Below are 19,175 nucleotides of genomic sequence, written 5' to 3'. Positions count from 1 at the left end.
TAGCCCTTTGAGAAGAATTATTATTATTGATTTCCTTTATGTCCTATGCCGATTTGTGTATAATATTTTATCAAAGTTATTCGCATATAAACGATAAATGTGTTAGATGTTGTGTAGTTGTGTAATTTTCTATACTTTATAGTTGAGCTACTTTAAAATAACGCCCACATAAAGCAACAATCTTTCGTTGTCTAGTGACTAATACTGTCATGTAATTAAACCATAACCCCCATCAAATATAGAAAATTCTAATCTTAATTAATCCATTCTCCATTTAATTTATGATTAAGGCCCTGTTCACTTCACCTTAAAAAATAATATTAAGTAAAAATAAGTTCAGTTCAATAAAATTAGTTTCAATTCAGTAAAAATAAGTTTAGTTCACTAAAAATAAGTTCAGTTCAGTTCAGTAAAAATCAGTTTTCTTAAAGAAGAATTATGATAGAAAATCAGTAAAAATAATTTCATTTTAGCAAAAATATTTTTATTTCAGTAAAATTAATTTAAGTTCAGTAAAAATAATTAAAGTTCAGCATATATAATTTTGTTTCAGTAAAAATAATTTCAGTTCAACAAAAATAAGGTGAAGTGAATGGAGCCTAATTGATGGATTTTAAGAAAAATTGCAAAATTAATTACACATGGGGATAAAAAGGTAATCAAGCATTTTGAAAGGTATAATGGTTCGTGCACTATTCATAAGAGTAATCTCCTACTTTTTATAAGGTAGGAAAATGTTCACATTTTAATTACTATCTCCGTTAAATGTTATGTGCAAGTTTGGAATATTTTATATATCACAAATAATACCCCAAAGTTATACATAGCATTTAACAGAGGTAGTATTAAAATTATATGTACATTTATTTTAATCAAGAAAAGGTGGTACATTCAGTTTAAAATAATATGCACTTTTTGTTCAAAAATTGCACACATAAAATCGTTCTCATTTAAGTTATACGTAGTATATATATATAATTAATTTATCTATCGCTAAATGTTCAATTAATATATACACATTATAGCATTTCAAATTAAAGTTTTAAATGAAACAAAAAATATTTGTTTAAAAATACCTATTATATTTTCGATAGCAAATTAGAGTACGTTTTTTTTTTTTTTTTTTTTTTTTTTGTGTGAAAATAGCAAATTAGAGTTCTAATGTCTCTTGTTTCCCTGCTTTTATAAATTTGTGCATTTGTACGAGGAAGTTATAGTTTTTACTACAAGAGAAGAGTAGAACGGACTCACGTGAGACCAGGCTCAGCAACAAAAAGGCTCGGGTCTGAGAAACCCAATCAAAGCCCGCGCACCAACATTTTATAAATTCTATAATATTGTCTTATTCCTGATACAAATTATCTTATTCTTGACTAAAATAGTCTTATTCGTGATAAAATTATCTTATTCCTGACTAAAATAATCCCAAGTCTGACTAAAATTTCCTAATATATGACAAATATTAAACCAATTATTACTAATCTAATACCTAACAATAAAATTTTAAGGAAATTGACAATATAATGAAATTGATAATCGACTATTTAAGAAAATAATCACCTCAAAGTCGCTTCAATAATGAAGGAAACCAATTTGACATTTTTTTTTTCATCCTCCATTAATCTAAAATCAAAAAATTATATTGCCCAAACATAATATGAAATTCATGGGAAGTGAGTGGAAGGGAGGAAATCAGATTCCTTCATCCATTAAGGTTTTGGAAGAGGCTTAATCTTTGTCCCAACTTTGACAGAATACTCTTCGTTTCGCTACTATCAGATGAACTCATCTAGGCCGGGGTTGGAGATTCTAGGGTTTTGGATTGAGGTTCGAGAGGAGAGAGAGTAGATTTAGGGGGGAGTTGGAGGAGATCCTTCATCGCTGACAAGTTGAAAGGTACAGGAGAGGAGGCCGAGAGTGCTGGAGGATCAGGCCGCCATTGATGGGCGGGAGGAGAAAGAAAGGAGAAGAAATAGAATGAAGATGGTGGACTTATGTGAGTCCGTCTCACCCAAAAATTTACCATATAAGTAATTAACATAAATTCATGAGTTGACAAATGCGGAAATCAATATGATAGATATAAACATATACAATTAAAAAGAGGTCAGATGTTTATTTTAATTTTATCCTTTTATCGAATTCGATCCTTTTGTTTCTGATAATCACAGCACTACTTATTTTTTGTTGAATTCTAATTAATTGTTAGATTTTTTTGTATTAAGAAAAGTTTCATGATTACTAGATTGTTGAATTGTTCTACTAATTTCTCTTTTACGAGTATAAAATCTCACTACTCCTTTTCTGGCAAATATATATTGTTCTAGCAAGACACAATAATAAAATCTTAATTCATGGTACACAATTTATATTTCTTAAATTATGTGTAATAATTTTTATTTTTTTTATTTTTTTTATTTTGACGGGAAATATGTGTAATAATTAGTGTTGCAATAAATTTGATATAGATGGAGCTTATAAAAGCCACATTAGGACAATAATGTGCTAGTGCTAGATATGGGAAAACTTGACTCGATTTACTAACCCTAGCCGAATCTAACTCAAAAATAGCGAATTTGCAACTCAAAATTAACCTTATAGCTTGATTAGTTTATAATATTAAAATTATATCTAAATATGATATTGAAAAAATGTGTCTAAGGGCTAAACATAATGACTTGAAAAATAAAAATCATGCATAAAATATATGTATGGCAAATTTGACATAACTAATTTTAATATCAATGTAGTACTAAGAAAAAAAAAAAAAAAGGTTAAATAATATCTCATTTAATAAATAGTTTTTTTTTTTTTTTAACGAAATAAATAGGTTGGATTATAGATTAAATTTCAACACATTTAACAAATGGGTTAGATTTGTGTTTATAATAATTTCAACATATTCATTATCGACTCGAACACAAACCCAATTCAACTTGATCTATTATCCATCCGAGCTAGATTCAACTAAATTTAATCCTAATTATTACATTGAAAATAATTTTTATTATACAACTTATTGTAGCATAAATTTGACTGTACGCGTAACTGGTTGTATGACTATACTTCTTGTTTAATTCCTCATTGGGTAACTAGGCCATAAGTAATTGACAACAAGTCCTAAACGAGCACCCTAAAAGAGCAAATCTATCCACCAACATAAAATATTTGTAAAATGAGGCAATTGATTATGTTGCAATAAACCTGTTGGTAATGCTAAATTTGTACTAATGCAATGTTAATTAGCCAAGCTTTCCAAATATGAACAGTATGGCCCACATAGTCACAAAGTGGAATGCAAGAAATCCCACCAACAAAATGTAGACGCATAAGCACATGGTTGTGCGTTGTTTAACAAACTAGAGCCACAAATATGACGCAATGTCGAATTCCATAGATTGCTGCTTCTGGAGGTCACAAGTAGACAGATCATTTTGTCAGAGCTTTACTGGTTTCTGATTTTCTGTCTCTCTTTCGTATCCACATAATCACTATGCCTAAATCAGACACATCCTATAATGAGACGGTAGTTATTAGAGTTAGGGCGTTAGGCATGGGCCGGACTACCATGAAGGTCGATCAAATACGACATGAAAATGATCTGAGTCATCTGACATAGCATGACTCCGCCACAAGTCTTACCAAAGTTACTAGTCGGTCGATAGTGTATGGACATCATTTTTAAAAGTTGACACAAGCTTGGCACAACTCCAAATTAATTTTTCTTCACTTGTTTCAAGCACTGCCTTGTCTGCCTACTTGAACACGAGACATGCTAGCGCGTGGACATATATGCGTATCTCATATCCACCATTAGAAGTTGTAGACTTGAAGTTCCCCAAACCTTGTATAGGATCTAGTATAACTCACTAAATTGCTCTTTTTTGTGATTCTCAAGCACTGAACAAAAACTCTTGACAAAATGAGGCACGGCCCAATACAACAAATCTGTCCACCATAATTCTGTGTAACTTTCATAATTCCATACAAAAAAATCTGAACATCTAATCATAATAATTCACAAATTATAAACCCCAAACAAGGGGAAGGAAAGAGAAAAAAAAAATGAACTGAGACCCTGGTATACAAGACCTAGAAACCAAATCTCCCAAAGAAAAAAAAAATTAGAAATCAGAAACTGAGGGAAACCTGAAAGCTAGAAGAAACAGTACAAAGGTCAAAGATCCAGCAAAGTTTGAAATTTTTTCTATAAAGGACTGAGCAGAACACCCCCTCAATTTCACTTTCTGAGGAGCCTTTATTTGCCGCGCCATCAACTTCCATCCACCATATATTGCCTCACCTTGGAGGAAGGTTATACGATCAGACTTCATATATAGACATATAGTCATATCGCGACCAAAATTGCTACTTGTATGACTGTACTGATTCCTTGTGAATACTGAATTGGATATTTCAGTCTGGATAGTTATAAATGATGAGCTATCTAAATAAGGAAACCTCGCTAGGATATATTACTACAGGCAAAGTCGGATTCTTTGACTTTCTCTTTCTTCATTAGGTATCGTCGATGATTGCATGTCTCTCTCCGAGAGACATCTTTTATACGGAACAAAGCCCTTTCTACCCTTGTCAACACATCTCTTCTCGATCAAAGTGAGTTCTTTCGGAGTACATGAATCCTCTACAGACTTGCTTTCTTTGTCAGACTGTGGACCGCATTGGCCAGACCCCGTCTCCATTTCCCAATTCTTATCTGGATTCTCTCCTTCATTCACTGAACCGCTATCTGAATCTGCAGAAGATCCATCTCGCTGATTTTCCTTCTCTTGGGGATCTTTAAAGGGAGGTACCGACATCCCTTTGAAGAAAACCCACCATGGAAGAGGAATCGGTTTCTCTACCTGGTATGTATTACTATGCTCACAATTAAATTTCACATGGTCCTGTGCTTCTCTGGAATTATCAGGCTTACAATCTTCTTGATATGCCTGGACGACTCCTTCCCCCATATCTGACGAGGGTGACTTGCTCAAGCAAGTAAATGATTCAGAGTTTCCTGAGACTACTACATCTTTTCCGAATAATTTAAGGACCTTTGTAGAGCCTGATTCTTCCTTGTCAGATGACTCCTTATCTGAGAAAAGCTCCAATTTCTGCACATTCAAATCAATTAAGTTAATATGACACTTAAAAACAGTAGTAAAACAAAGTTTTCGATACAAACAAGTAGTTAATTAAGTACCACTGAAGCTGGAGCAACTGATCCTGATTTGGACTCATGCACTTCCCCTTGAGAAGCGTTATCTTCTGAACGCAACCTTGCAACTTCATTGCCAAAATTTCCTGAAGATACCGGGGATGGACTGTTGCTTTTGGTGGCAGCTGAATCTGCAGATGCTAACATATCTGAGGCCACAGCAGACAAAACTGAAGTAGGAGATTGATTATCTTGCTCAGAGAGCGAGGAGTTTGGAGACACAGATCTAGCTCCCTGTTCCATAGGCATATCTTTTCTAGATGGAAGCACAAGTTTGCGAGGGTATGGGTGTGACGGCTTTCTCTTAGGACGGGGTGGTGGTATCTCAATTGGCTCAACCGAGCTTGCATTGCTGTTACTTGTTTCCCTAACAACCTGAACATACAAACACAGACACGGATCAGAAACATGAGCCACTTAAATTTGACCTTCTAAAGAACGTTCACAACGCCTTCAAGGTCACGGTCAGTACAACTTACTTCAAACAAAGGTAAAAAGTGTGCAAAGGACCTTTGAAAAGAATTTCTGGGCATGACTGCGGATTTGGACAGCCGTCTTAGAGCCAACGTGCTCTGAACACAAAAACAAGTAATTCAGCATCTTCGCAAGCAGATTATATTTTCACATTCGTGTATAACCATCAAAGTTAATTCTCAAAAACTTACCCTCAATCTTTCTCCATGCTCGGCCATACAGCTTTAAAGCTTCAAGAAATCTATTATGCTCTTCTTCCGTCCATCTTTCCCTTTGCTTTGTTATAGTATACGGCTTTCGAATCTGTTTTTAATTAAGGAGAAAGAGGACAGAAGAAGAGTAAGGTACACTGAACAACGCAGTTTTGAAATCAATGATTTGCCACTTAATAGGCAAAGAAATGATCAACACCTTAGGAACTTGGCCTTCTCCCACTGCTGACTGCACTCCGGTAGCCGGCGAATTCTTATTGCCTGAACTAGATTGAGCAGCACTAGTCTCCTCCTGATATAGTTAAACAAAGTTCAATATCAGTATCCAACTCCAACAACTCCGGTCACAATCGTATCGAATCAAAACAAACGAAATCGGAATCATGTAGTTGAAAATGCAACATTGAATTACCCAATCCAACAACAACTCCGGTCATAATTGCAGTTGATAGACTTGTCAATCTGTATATATGATTCAGAATTAATCAAATTCTCAATCATATAAACAGAAACACAACACAAACATACCGAAATCGAGTATTTTGGACTAATTTACCAAAAATAACCATACACAACATAATTAAACACAGTTATACACTTATACAGCATCAAATCCAAAAACAACTCACAAAATACCAAAATTAGCTATGAATTTATAATTAAATTAATAATTATGCACAACAAAAGTAGGTTAACCACTAAATATCACAAGCAACACCTAAATAACTGTTCAAATTAACAAAATTATCTAACAAAAAATAACAATAATTAATCCACCAAAATCATACTTCATTATCCTAAGCTAATAAATTTTTGAGTAATTCATTTCCTATCAACTAAACAAAATTCTTAGATTCTAAGTAATCATATGAAATCAATCATCAAATTAACAATTTCAAACAAATTAGTAAAATTCACCTAATTAATCTTATCCTCCTGAATTAAAAATTGATTATTATTTCCAAACTACAGTATACATTAATTCATCAATCGAAAGTCATACAACATCTAATCAATTCAATTACAAAAATATCCAAAAACATAAATCTTCTCAACAGAAAAAATCACAAAACAATTTACAAATCTAAACGAAGACTTACTTGAGCAGCCATATTAGACGAAGACGAAAGCATCGAATCAAAATCCAATCTTCTTCGATCTTAATTTTTTCCAGAAACTTAATATTCAGCTAAATTCAACTGAATAACAAATTAACAGTAAGAGATTAACAAGAGAAACAGCAGATAAATTTTTGAGAGAGATTGCCACGTAAGAGAGAGAAAGTAGAAGAAGAAGAAGAAGAAGAAGAAGAGAAGACAGTTTATTGTTAAGAGAAGAAAAAAATGGGGAAGAAAGGGGGGTTTATGTGGGAGGATTTTTTTGGAGGATAAAATGGGAATTATGATATTTGTTAAGGGTAGATTTTGGTAGAATTCTCCAGAACTTTGTGGATTCTTGTGGCTCACGTTCAAAGTTCGCCTCTAACACGTGGCAATCCTTTGTCTTTTTTTCTACTCCCTTCGTTTTTTTTTTTTTTTGTTTTTTTTATCGGATAAGATTTTTTATTTTAATAATAAATAATTTAATATTTTTAAGTTTGCTCTTTATGAAGAAAATTGGTGGGATGTGAGTGTTTATTTAGTTATACTCGCGCGCGTGAGATGGTCAAGTATACTTGCCATAATATTTCTTACACGTGGATACTATTTGCGGCTCCCACTTTTTTGTGCTTTTTTCTTTTTTTTTTTTTTTTTTTTTTTTTTTTTTTTTTTTTTTTATGTGTTAGTTTATTTACGCTTTTTTTTTTTTTTTTTTGGTTGAGAGGAGTTGTGTGTTTACGCTTTTTCTCAAGACTTCTTAACGTTGTTAGATCCGTATTTGCTAATTTCACGTGGTTTTGCTTTTATGACCTAAAATTCCCCCTTCCTTTTACGACTAATTTCCCCTTTTTAACATACTTATGAAGATTCTAATTTACTCTATGAATTCTTCATTTTAATTAATTTCACTTTAGTAAAAATAATTCAATTGAGCAAAAATAATTTAAATTCAGTAAAAATAATTTTAATTCAATAAAAAATCAATAAACTTAAAAGAAGAAATATAATAGACCATCTGTAAAAATAATTTCATTTCTGTAAAATTAATTTCAGTTCACCAAAAATAACAGTTCCGCAAAAATAACATGAGTGAACGGGGCCTAAAATTAACTTTTTGTGCACGGTCTAGTATGGTAAAGAGATTTTTAGAAAGATTTGGCTTGTGGAAATCTATTACAATAGATGTTTGACCATTTTATAATAGAATTTCTATACTTAGGTCTCGTTCACTTCACCTTATTTTTGCTAAATTGAAATTATTTTTACTGAAACAAAATTATATTTGATGAACTTAAATTATTTTTACTGAACTTAAATTAATTTTACTGAACTGAAATTATTTTTGCTGAACTGAAATTATTTTTACAGATTTTCTATCATAATTTTTCTTTAACATAATTGAATTTTACTGAACTGAAATTATTTTTACTGAACTGAAATTAATATTACTGAACTTATTTTTACTGAACTGAAATTATTTTTACTTAATATTATTTTATAAGGTGAAGTGAACAGGGCATAGTGTGATCAAATTTGTACATTAATATTGAGATATGTAAATATCTATTGTGATATGATATGATATTATGATATGATATTATCATATGAGATTTTATTGTTATTAGTATATAATGTGCTCAGATTTATACATTAATATTGTGATATATAAATGTCAATTGCGATATAATATTATCATATGTGATTTTATTGTAATACTAGTAGATATGATATTATCATATGAGATTTTTGTAATTCTAGTAGTCTAGTATTAAGGGCATGTTCTGATTTATAGAATTGAGCTGAATTAACTTATTGGAACTCGATTTAACTTAATATTTTATGAGAGAAGAAAATTAAGAACTGAACTGAACTTATTGGAGCTGAACTGAACTTAACTGAAAATAAGCTGAAAAGAACAGACCCTAAGACAAAGGATGAAATATAAAGATATTATATCACAAAATACATTTATATCTTAAAAATTAACACCATTGTTATAAGTATGATTATAAAATTTTATTTCATTAACTTGTTATATGGCAAAATTAAAATGATAAGACCAATCCATAATACTCCCTCCGTTCCACATTGATGTTTTTCTTTGGAATCTTTGACTTTTAAAAATTAAGAGGGAATCTTCTAAATTTCTCTCAATCTATAAGAACAAATTTAGTTATGTGGGATCTAGTTTGCTTCGTATTGATGAGTACATTATCAATATCTAGTTTTTACAATTTTTGCTAGTGAGAGATTAAAGATATTTACCGTCAAAGATGGGTAAAAATTTACATTGATTTACGTAAACAGGAATATCATTGTGGAACGGAGGAAGTACCTTCTTTTATAGAAATAAGCTTGAAACTTACAATTCATATAAGTGTAGACACTCATTTGTGTCTCCCCAAAACCAAACCCAGTGTTAGTACCTTTCACGTCGGATCATAATCGAATGAAGTGAAAGTGTGGAAAGTTTAGTGTTGCGGATAGTTTTAATTTCTTTTCTCTTCTCTCTGTTTTTGAAAATCTATTTTAAGAAAACGGCCAATCCAGTTTGGTTGGTCCTTGATATGGGTCCAATAATAGTGTAGTTCGATGGGGCTTGAAAAGAGCTTTCCAACGATATATTATAAGCCCAATTCCGATGAATATTGAGGAGGTAAATTCTTAGGTGCACCTTGGTCCATCTATTCTAGATGGACCACCTCCTAAAACAAACCCCTATACAAATAATTAAATCAAATGCAGCTCTACTCTTTCTTCCTCCATCTTTACTTCTTCTTCTTCCTTTTTTTTCTTAATTAATTTTTTGTTTCATTCTATACAGAATCTTTTTTTTTTAACTAATCTCTTTTATTTATTTCTCGATTTCAATTCATTTTTTTCTCAAATTCTTGTTTTCTCTCTCCTCTGTTCTTTGATTTTTTTTTCCATTAATATTTTCCATTGATTTTTTGCAATTAACGTGATGGTAATTGTCGATATTTCTGAAGAGATCAATCCCGGTTAGTTATTATGAATTCATTGTGATCAATATTAATTTTTTTTATTATTTGATTTTGAGATGAATTTGTGGATGAAATTATTGTTTTAATAATATCAATTGAATTCATTGAAACTAATCTGATCGATTTCAATCGTAATCCATTATGATCGATTAATTGATATTTTTTATTGTTCTCATTAATTTGATCGATTTATTTAGTAAAAAAAATCGAACATCGCAAATTTTGAATATTTAGTAGAAAAATCTGAACAATCGCAAATTTTGAACATTTAGTAAAAAAAATCCGAACTGGATAACGAAAATTTTGAACATTTAGTAAAAATATCTGAACAATTGCAATATACCACACCTATACTTTTGAACATTTAGTAAAAAAAATCCGAGCGATTGCAAATTTTGAACATTTAGTAAAAAATCTGAACTGAACATAATTTTTTTTGAACATTTAGTAAAAATATATGAACAATCGCAATGTACCACACCTATACTTTTGAACATTTAGTAAAAAAAATCTGAACGATTGCAAACTTTGAACATTTAGTAAAAAAAAAATCCGAACTGAACATCGAAAAATTTGAACATTTAGTAAAAATATCTCAATAATCGCAATGTACCAGGCCTTATACTTTTGAACATTTAGTAAAAAAATCTGAACGATTGCAAATTTTGAACATTTAGCAAAAAAATCCGAACTGAACATCGAAAATTTTGAACATTTAGTAAAAATATCTCAACAATCGCAATGTACCACGCCTATAGTTTTGAACATTTAATAAAAAAATTTGATCGATCGCAAATTTTAAACATTTAGTAAAAAATACGAACATCGCAAATTTTGAACATTTAGTAAAAATATGTGAACAATTGTAATATACCACGCCTTACTTTTGAACATTTAGTAAAAAAAAATTGAACAATGGCAAATTTTGAACATTTGGTAAAAAAGCCAAAAATAGCAAATTTTGGAAATTTAGATACATCATCCAATTTTTTCTTATGTTCAAATAATTTAGGGTTTTAATTCATCATCTAATTTCAAAATTCAACAATTATATAGGGTTTATTTTACTTACAGTTCATCTTCATCATTACTTGTTGAAGAATTTCTCGAGTGTCTAAGAAAATGTAAATATTGTTCAAAAATTCGAGAGTGTTTACAAAAATTTAAATAATTTTACCAAATCACAACAACTTTGAAGGAAATCAATCAACGAATTTGAAGAAAGCTAAAGAAATTTTAAGTTGTTTAAATATTTAATTACCTTTCTTGACCTTTTCTTGTTTTTTCTTCCATGGTGATTCATCAATGTAGAGGAGAGAGATAAGTAGTTGAGTGTTTGAAAAATGAAATGAAAGTAATAAATGAAATCTATTGCATAGAAGATAGATATGTATGTATAGCGAAATTACAAAAAGAAAGAAACTAAAGAAATTGAGAGTGTTTGGGTCGCGTGAGTTGAAGTTTATAGTGTATATGGGCCGGTGGTCCATCTATTCTAGATGGACCAGGGTCTACAATAGACTTATTGTATTGAGGAAGTTATGGCCAAATTACTGAACTGGATCCGGTTTGAGCCTTATATGCGGCCCAATGATCTAGAGGAGGGCCTAATATGGATTTATCATTCCTAATGCAATTAGGAATGGTTTTAGTCTTCTAGATTTTTCTAGAAGGTTCTTTTCATTCCTAATTCAATTAGCATTGATAAATTGACTTTTGTTGACTTTTTAAAGTTTTAATTAGAATCAAAGAACGTTTTGAGGAAAATACAATTTTATCCTCCTGTACGGCAATTTCTATCTGATTTTAAGAAAACGCGTCGATTTCTTAGTCAGCGCCAAACGCCAGCTGTAGCGCCTGGCGCTAAGGTCAGCGTTTGGCGCTAAACTGGCTTTTTGCGTCAGAACTCTGTTTTTGATGTTTTATCTTTTTGGCTGATTTTCTCTATAAATAGTCTCCTAAAAACTCCGTTTTCATTCACCAATTCTCACCAACTCTCATCAATATTCTCTTGATTACTCTCTCTCTCTCTCTTTTCTAAACTAGCCTTCTCTCAAATATAAAAATTCCGCATTCATTAGATTTAGAAACACCTAGCCATATTCGAAGTTGCCTTCGCCCTAGACGTGAAAGGTTTAATTTCTGAGGGTTTGGTCCCAAATCTTTCTTTCCATTATTTAATTATTTAATTGATTTATTATTTTCCTTGAAGTTACTAACGTGTGTGTTTTGTTATTAGAAAGAGGTACGAGGCATCAAAGTAAGTACTTTAATGGTTTAATTGATATTATGATATAGAAATCATGCTTAGATTGTTATTTTGATTCCTAGTATCATGTTAGGATGTTTTCCTTAATTTGATGTTTAGGGTGATCACAATAAATTCCTAGTATCATGTCTAGTGTAATTTTAATATTAAGTATGATTAAAAGTATGATGCCTTTTATGTTCTTCCTAATATTTATTCATGTTAGTATCATGTTAGGGCTAAATGTATGATTTTTATTGTTTAGTGACATGCTAGGGTTTGTTATTAATCTTTTTAGTATTATGCCTAGGGTCTTGCTATTAATATTATGCCTTAACATGATTATTATTATTATTATTATTATTATTATTATTATTATTATTATTATTATTATTATTATTATTATTATTATTATTATTATTATGATTATTATTATAAATGTTATATTTATGATTATTTATTATGTTGCTTGATCATTTATTTTTATTGCTTGATCACGCTTTTATGCATGTTTAAAGGGAATTTGTACTTGTAATCACGCTTAATATGATAATTGATAATCTTGTTAGGGTTAATTTGATTATAATTCAAGTGATCGCCAATAATAGTTTTATGGGAAATTCTCAATGATGCTCATCAACTTTTTATTTTTCTCAATGGTAAACATTAGAATTTTCAATTATCTTTGGTAATCATAAATTCTTAATATATATTAACAATAGCATTAATGATATATTTTAGGATATAATCTTTAATTAGGGTTAGTTTTATATTAATTGTTAAATATATATATTTTTTTTAAAAAAACACCACCCATCCCCCACCAACCCAGCAGGCAGCCACCCCTCACGCCATCCCTCGACCCACCACCCAATACTCCACCGGCGCACCCAAACCCCTTTTCCTTAGCACCGTCGGCGTGCTAAACCCCCTCCCCAATCGTATCTCTCTTCCCGAAACCCCCCTCCCTCCCCCACAAATTCCCCTAAAACCATCACATCATCCCTTAAAACCTTAACCGGACCTTCCCAGCCATGGCTAGGGTTCCGATTAGGGTTTTTTCGAGGGTTCGAGATGGTTTTTGGAGTATTTTGCGGGGATAGGAGGCCCCACTGATGGGCTTCAAGGTCTGGACCGACCGGCGTTGGGGGTCTAGCGCGACCGACGCCGAGTGAGCCGCATCGGGGCTGGCCGTTTGGGCGTAGGTGGAGGCGGTGGGTTAGGGTGGTTGGGGTTATGAATTGGGGGAGGGGTTTCAATGGGGTTTCGGTGAGTGAAAGAGGGGGTTTAGGGGATGGGGCGATGGTTTAGGAGAGGGACGACTGCTGGGAAGGCCGGCGCGCCGGCGAGGGTGGAGTAAAGGTATGGGTGTCGGCAGATGTGGCGTCAGTGGTGGTGAGGGTGGCACCATGGCAGGGAGGAAGGTTGGCAATTGGTGGTGGCTGACTTTTGTTTTTGTTTATTTTTTTTTAAAAAAACTTTTATTTAATTGTAAAAAATTAAAATAAACCTAACCATAGTTAACTTTTAATACAAAACTATCATTAATGTTATAAGTAACTTTATGTAATAATTTCATGATTACCAAGGATAATTTGTTTTTTTTTTGCTGTTTACCATTGAGAAAAAGAAAAACCTCAAGAGCACCATTGAGAATTTCCCTAGTTTTATTTGTGCATTAATATTCAACCAACATAGATAAACAGGTTTAGGGTAATCCTATTGATTACATGTTAGTCAGAAAGCGCACATGAATACGATCAGAATAAAGTAGAGGCCTATTATTAGGGCAGGTTCAATCTCTTTTATGTTGGATTTTTACCTTCATCCCCGAACCCTATTTGGTTCAAGACCTTATGGATTTGACGATCTCTTGGATCGTTAAGGGGTGTAACCTTCACCTCGTGAACGGTTTACAAGTTCCTAAAAAACTTGTTGGCGACTCTTTTGCTCTATCTTCTTTCCCTTTGGACGCCACCGTACTTTAGTGTATGATCACAGTGGGGTTCAAGCTAGGGGTTAGCGCTTGAAATATTCCCTACAATAAGTAATCTCTTTCTTGATTGGTATAAAATCAATTTAAACAATTACACCACGTACATATGTGTAAATGATCGACTAATTAGCTAATTAACTAATTATTCTTCAATAAAAAATTAACTAGCTAATTACTCAACATATATAAGGCTATCATCGGTTAAATTTGCTCAATAGAAATCACTAAATATCTTGCTTTATTTTCACTTATTTTAGTAAAAAAAGTAACAACATGTGGCAGAACATGCTGTGGTTACCATATGAAACAAAATGGAATAACCTGAACAGTATGTGAATGACTACTTCAGGAAGTCCACTTATGCAAAAGCTTATCAGTTTTTGCTTGAAGGCCTTGAACCACTAAAAGCTTACCCAGAAGAATGGCCACTGTCAGAGCAAACAGTCATTGCACCAAAGTTAAAGAAGATTAAGAACAGACCAAAAAAAAAAAAGAGAAAGGTTAGAGTAAGAGAAGTCACTGCATCAGGGGGAAAAAATAAACATGGGTGCCCATGACATGCCAGTCATAATATGAAGCTCGTTGTCAGGCAATTGGATATGGTTTAATAAGAAAAGGAAAAGGGAATGAAACCATATCCAATTGCCTGATAACGAGCTTCATACTTAACCCATGGCCCGCTTTCGATGAGCTGCATTAGCCACAACCCGTCCAGGAATAAAGTCAAATACCTTGACTGTGTCAAATGGAGAAGACCCTGTCAAATCAACACAGACATCGCGACCACGATCCCAAGAATAAAGTAACACATCTGCAGGTCTAAGGGCCTCGTCGTTCCCTCTATAAAACCTAATGTCAACCTCTTTCCTTGCTGAAATCCCAGAACGATAGCAAACATCAACAAGGTTATCCCGAACAACATTATGTCGATGTTCAATACCCACGATACTAGCACATGACGACGCGTGATCACCGAAAATATCCTCAGTAAAAACCCTTGAACAAGCAAAGCATGACGCGCGTCGAGACAGAGAACAATAGAACACCCAATTGGTAGGACAACACACATCGGTAAGTTTTCGCGTTCATCGCCTGACCCAAACCCAATATAGGGACCAATTGAAGCCAAGCATGCAGAGGAGTGATCTCCCTATTGAGATTTCCATAATGCTAATTGTCAGGGAGAGTATTATTATTATTATTATTATTATTATTATTATTATTATTATTATTATTATTATTATTATTATTATTATTATTATTATTATTATCATCATCATCATCATCATCATCATCATCATCATCATCAAGAATATTATTACTAATCAATATTACTATAGTTATTATTAAATTTAATTACTATTAATTATTATTATTGTTGGAAATAATCTGTTGCAATAAAAAATAATAACAAGAACAAGGAAAGATGTTACTTTGAATGTAGATCTCAATACGTTGTGACGCGTTTTACGGCTGCCCTAGAAGCGTATTTCGCCACCACCGGTACGAGGTTCTCAATGACGAATGCTCCCCAAAGGTAACACAACGATCCTTCAAATCCGTACCCCGAATGAAGGATTGGAATTATATCAAGAACTGCTCAGATCTCCTTTTGAGGTTTTTGGTTTTTGGCCTTTTGTTTGTAGGTTTATTGAATTTTGTGTGTGTCACAAAGCTTCAAGGATTTGATATATATATAGGTTATGAGAAGAAATCAAAATAAGGAAATAAAATCCCGAGAAAAACGCGTTCTCGAGCCCTTGCCCGGTCGGGCGCGAAGAACACAGGGCAAAAACCCGGTTTTTTTTTGCTCCGCCCGGTCTGACCGGGAAAATCGACCCTACCGGGCGCGCGAGGTTGGAAAGTTGCAAAGATGTTCGAAGCTTTGCCCGGTCTGACCGGGCAAAGTCGCCCTGGCCGGGCAAGTGGGGAACTTGAAAGTACGGAGTTTACTAGTTTGATGAATAGCCTACTTCTCTTCGCCCCACCCCCCAGGGCAATTCCGCCCTGGCAGGGCAAGAAAGAAAGGAAACTTATCATCAAACATAGCTTAATACAATCGAATCTTTCGACTTGCATTACTCCCAACAATCCCCCACAAATGCAATCGAACATGAGATCTAGAAATCTGAGCAGTAAAGGAAAGGATAAGCGCATAAGTGAAATAACCCATAAGGATTGAACTAACACATTAGTGGAGTGGGGTGTTCAACATTCTATAGAGTATAAATTGAACTCCTAAGATTATTGAAAGAACCCGACACCACACACTATACCTTTAGAGGCTTGATACAATTCCGCGACCGTATGAAACGTCATACGAGGCCATCATTCCTTTGGATTTCTAGTGAGTGTTGTTAGGAACCTACATAGGTTCCATAGGAGGATGCCAACCCTGCTCACTCACATAGGTGTCTCATCAAGTTTATTTCAACATATAAACCACCCTAAGGGCTATGAGAACATTAAGGAAAAAAGTCCAACCTTACCACATTGGTGCTTCCATCAAGTCTAGATCAATAGACCACTCAATTGAGCTATGGACGCATTAAGAACACATAGTTCACCCCTTTGTTGAATTTATATCTATCAAGTCTTCCCACAACTTCACCTATGAGGGAAATTGTAAGGCTAGATATATCAACCACAATATTACTCAATTAGTTATTATAAACTACGAGTTGTTTCTATTGAAATAGATAATTCATCAAGTTCATCATATAAACCATTCGCATAACGGAGTTATGGATACTCCTTATTAAAGGATACACTCACAAAACTATAGTAAATAAGTTACATAGGCTTCAAGCCCATGCCACTTGATGAATCCTCTACTTGTCTCCGGCTTAGACCTTTTGTAAAGGGATCCGCAAGATTCTTTTCTGTTCTAACATACTGCAAGGATATAACACCATTTACAATAAATTGTCTCACCGATGCATGCCTCACACGGATGTGTCTCCTTTTTCCATTATACACACTATTGTTCGCTACGCATATCGCTGATTGTGAATCACAGTGTATGGAGATTGGAGGGGCGGGCCTACCCCACAACGGCAAGTCTGCTAATAGACTTCTTAGCCAGTCTGCTTCTTGACTTGCTAAGTCTAGTGCTATGAACTCTGCTTCCATAGTGGACCTTGCAATGCATGTTTGCTTTGTTGACTTCCACGAGACTGCACTTCCGCAAAGAGTAAATACATACACTACAAAAATAAAAGCTTTTTAGCAACTAAGTTTGGCAACAGATTTTTAGAACGTTGCTAAATAGCAACAAATCTAAATTTTTTCATTGCCTAATTAAAAGCGACATTTTATGCTTTAGTTTTTTAATAAACAATGGCTACATGTTTTTGATTTGTTGCTTTTTAAAACAAATTGTCTCACTAGTTGTTACTAGATGGCATCATATTTTTCTCTTGTTGCCAAATAGTAACAAACTATGACAACAAATATTTTATTTGTATTGATTTAGAAACAAACACAGACAATTAATTTTTGAATTGTTTCCATTAGAAACAAGTATTTTACATTATTGTTGCTAATTGATAATGTATTATTTTATTTGTTGCCATTGGAAACGAGTTGTGATACATGTTGTTGTTAATTTATATGTAGGCCACTTTTTGATATAATGTATAAAATTATTTGTTGCTATAATGACATCAAATAGAGACGGATTTCAATTTCGTCTCTAATTTAGAGACAGATTTTTTATTTTGTCCCTAATTTAGAGACAAATTTTTCAATTTCGTCTCTAATATTTCGTTCACTTATTATAAATTATATGCATAGAAGTAAACAAATAGTACTTGGTATAGTTGGTAAGAGATTCACCATGTGACTTTGAGGTCACAAGTTCGACTCCTACCAAATGCGATTCTTGAGACTGGGGATTCAAATAGCCTTACATGAAAAGTCGAGCCGAGTTGACCTAACCTAAGTGAGATTTCAGATTGGTAAAGGCCGAGATCGGGTTGAACCGAATTTCTAATAGTGATTGGGTTTTTGTCTCGTAGTGTTGATAGCAACCAATATTTATGATTTGTTGCTATTTTTATAAACCAATTTTAATAATTTGTTGCTATTTTTAGGAACCAATATTAATAATTTGTTGCTATTTTAGGAACTAACATTAATCATTTGTTGCTAATTTTAGCAATGACCAATGGTAATCTGTTGGCAAAGTTGGCAACGAATGCACCAAAAACAGAAACAATCATGGAAACTATATTTAAATTGATGCAATATTGCAACAAAATTGCTTTGCAACTTGTATCCAAAATCCCATGGCAACAAGCCTTTTAGCAACAACAAATTTTTGTTTCCAACCCGTTGCTAAATAGAGTTGGCAACGGATTTTTGGTGAATAGCAACAAATTTTGGTTGATGCTATATTGATTTTTTTTTGTAGTGATACCCACTCGTAGAGCTTACTTCTCCACTATCAGTCACCCAATTTGCATCACAATATCCCTCCAACACTAGAGGATATCCCACAAACTTCAAACACAGATTCATAGTTCCTCTAAGATACCTCATGAGATGCCTTAGAGCGGTCCAATGCCTTCCATCAGGATTATGTGTGTATCGACTTAGCCTACTAACCGCAAAAGCTATGTCAGGTCTTGTGCAATTCATTAGGAACATTAAGCTCCCAATCACTTGAGCATACTCCACTTGTGAGACACTACCCCCACAATTATTCACTAGTAGACAATCAGGGTCATATGGAGTTTTCAAAGGTTTTCCATCAAAACAGTTAAATCTCTTCAAAGTTTTCTCAACATAATGAGATTGAGACAAACAGTAACCCTCCTTGGTTTTTGTGACCTTTACACCAAGTATCACGTCCACCTCTCCCAGATCCTTCATCTCAAACTTTGAAGACAAATAGTTTTTAGTTTCGTTTATAGCAT

At 33.2% G+C, this 19,175-nt stretch overlaps 1 protein-coding gene across 1 annotated transcript; it reads right to left on the bottom strand.

Moving 5' to 3' along the window:
- Positions 1 to 3,938: 3,938 nt before the first annotated feature.
- LOC145628982 (protein REVEILLE 7-like) lies at positions 3,939 to 7,226 on the bottom strand. Its single transcript, XM_081681436.1, has 6 exons — positions 7,008 to 7,226; positions 6,107 to 6,199; positions 5,887 to 5,998; positions 5,732 to 5,793; positions 5,207 to 5,596; positions 3,939 to 5,117 (listed from the first exon to the last, which is right to left on the bottom strand). The coding sequence occupies exons 1-6, from the start codon at positions 7,038 to 7,040 to the stop codon at positions 4,479 to 4,481; spliced, it is 1,329 nt and encodes a 442-aa protein (XP_081537562.1). The 5' UTR covers positions 7,041 to 7,226; the 3' UTR covers positions 3,939 to 4,478.
- Between the last annotated feature and the right edge of the window lie 11,949 nt (positions 7,227 to 19,175).

This window comes from Chenopodium album, chromosome 4, assembly GCF_948465745.1.
Source record: "Chenopodium album chromosome 4, dcCheAlbu1.1, whole genome shotgun sequence".
Classification (NCBI taxonomy): Eukaryota; Viridiplantae; Streptophyta; class Magnoliopsida; order Caryophyllales; family Amaranthaceae; genus Chenopodium; species Chenopodium album.
Note: the sequence above shows the minus strand (reverse complement) of the source record. Positions and strands in the feature narration are given on the sequence as shown.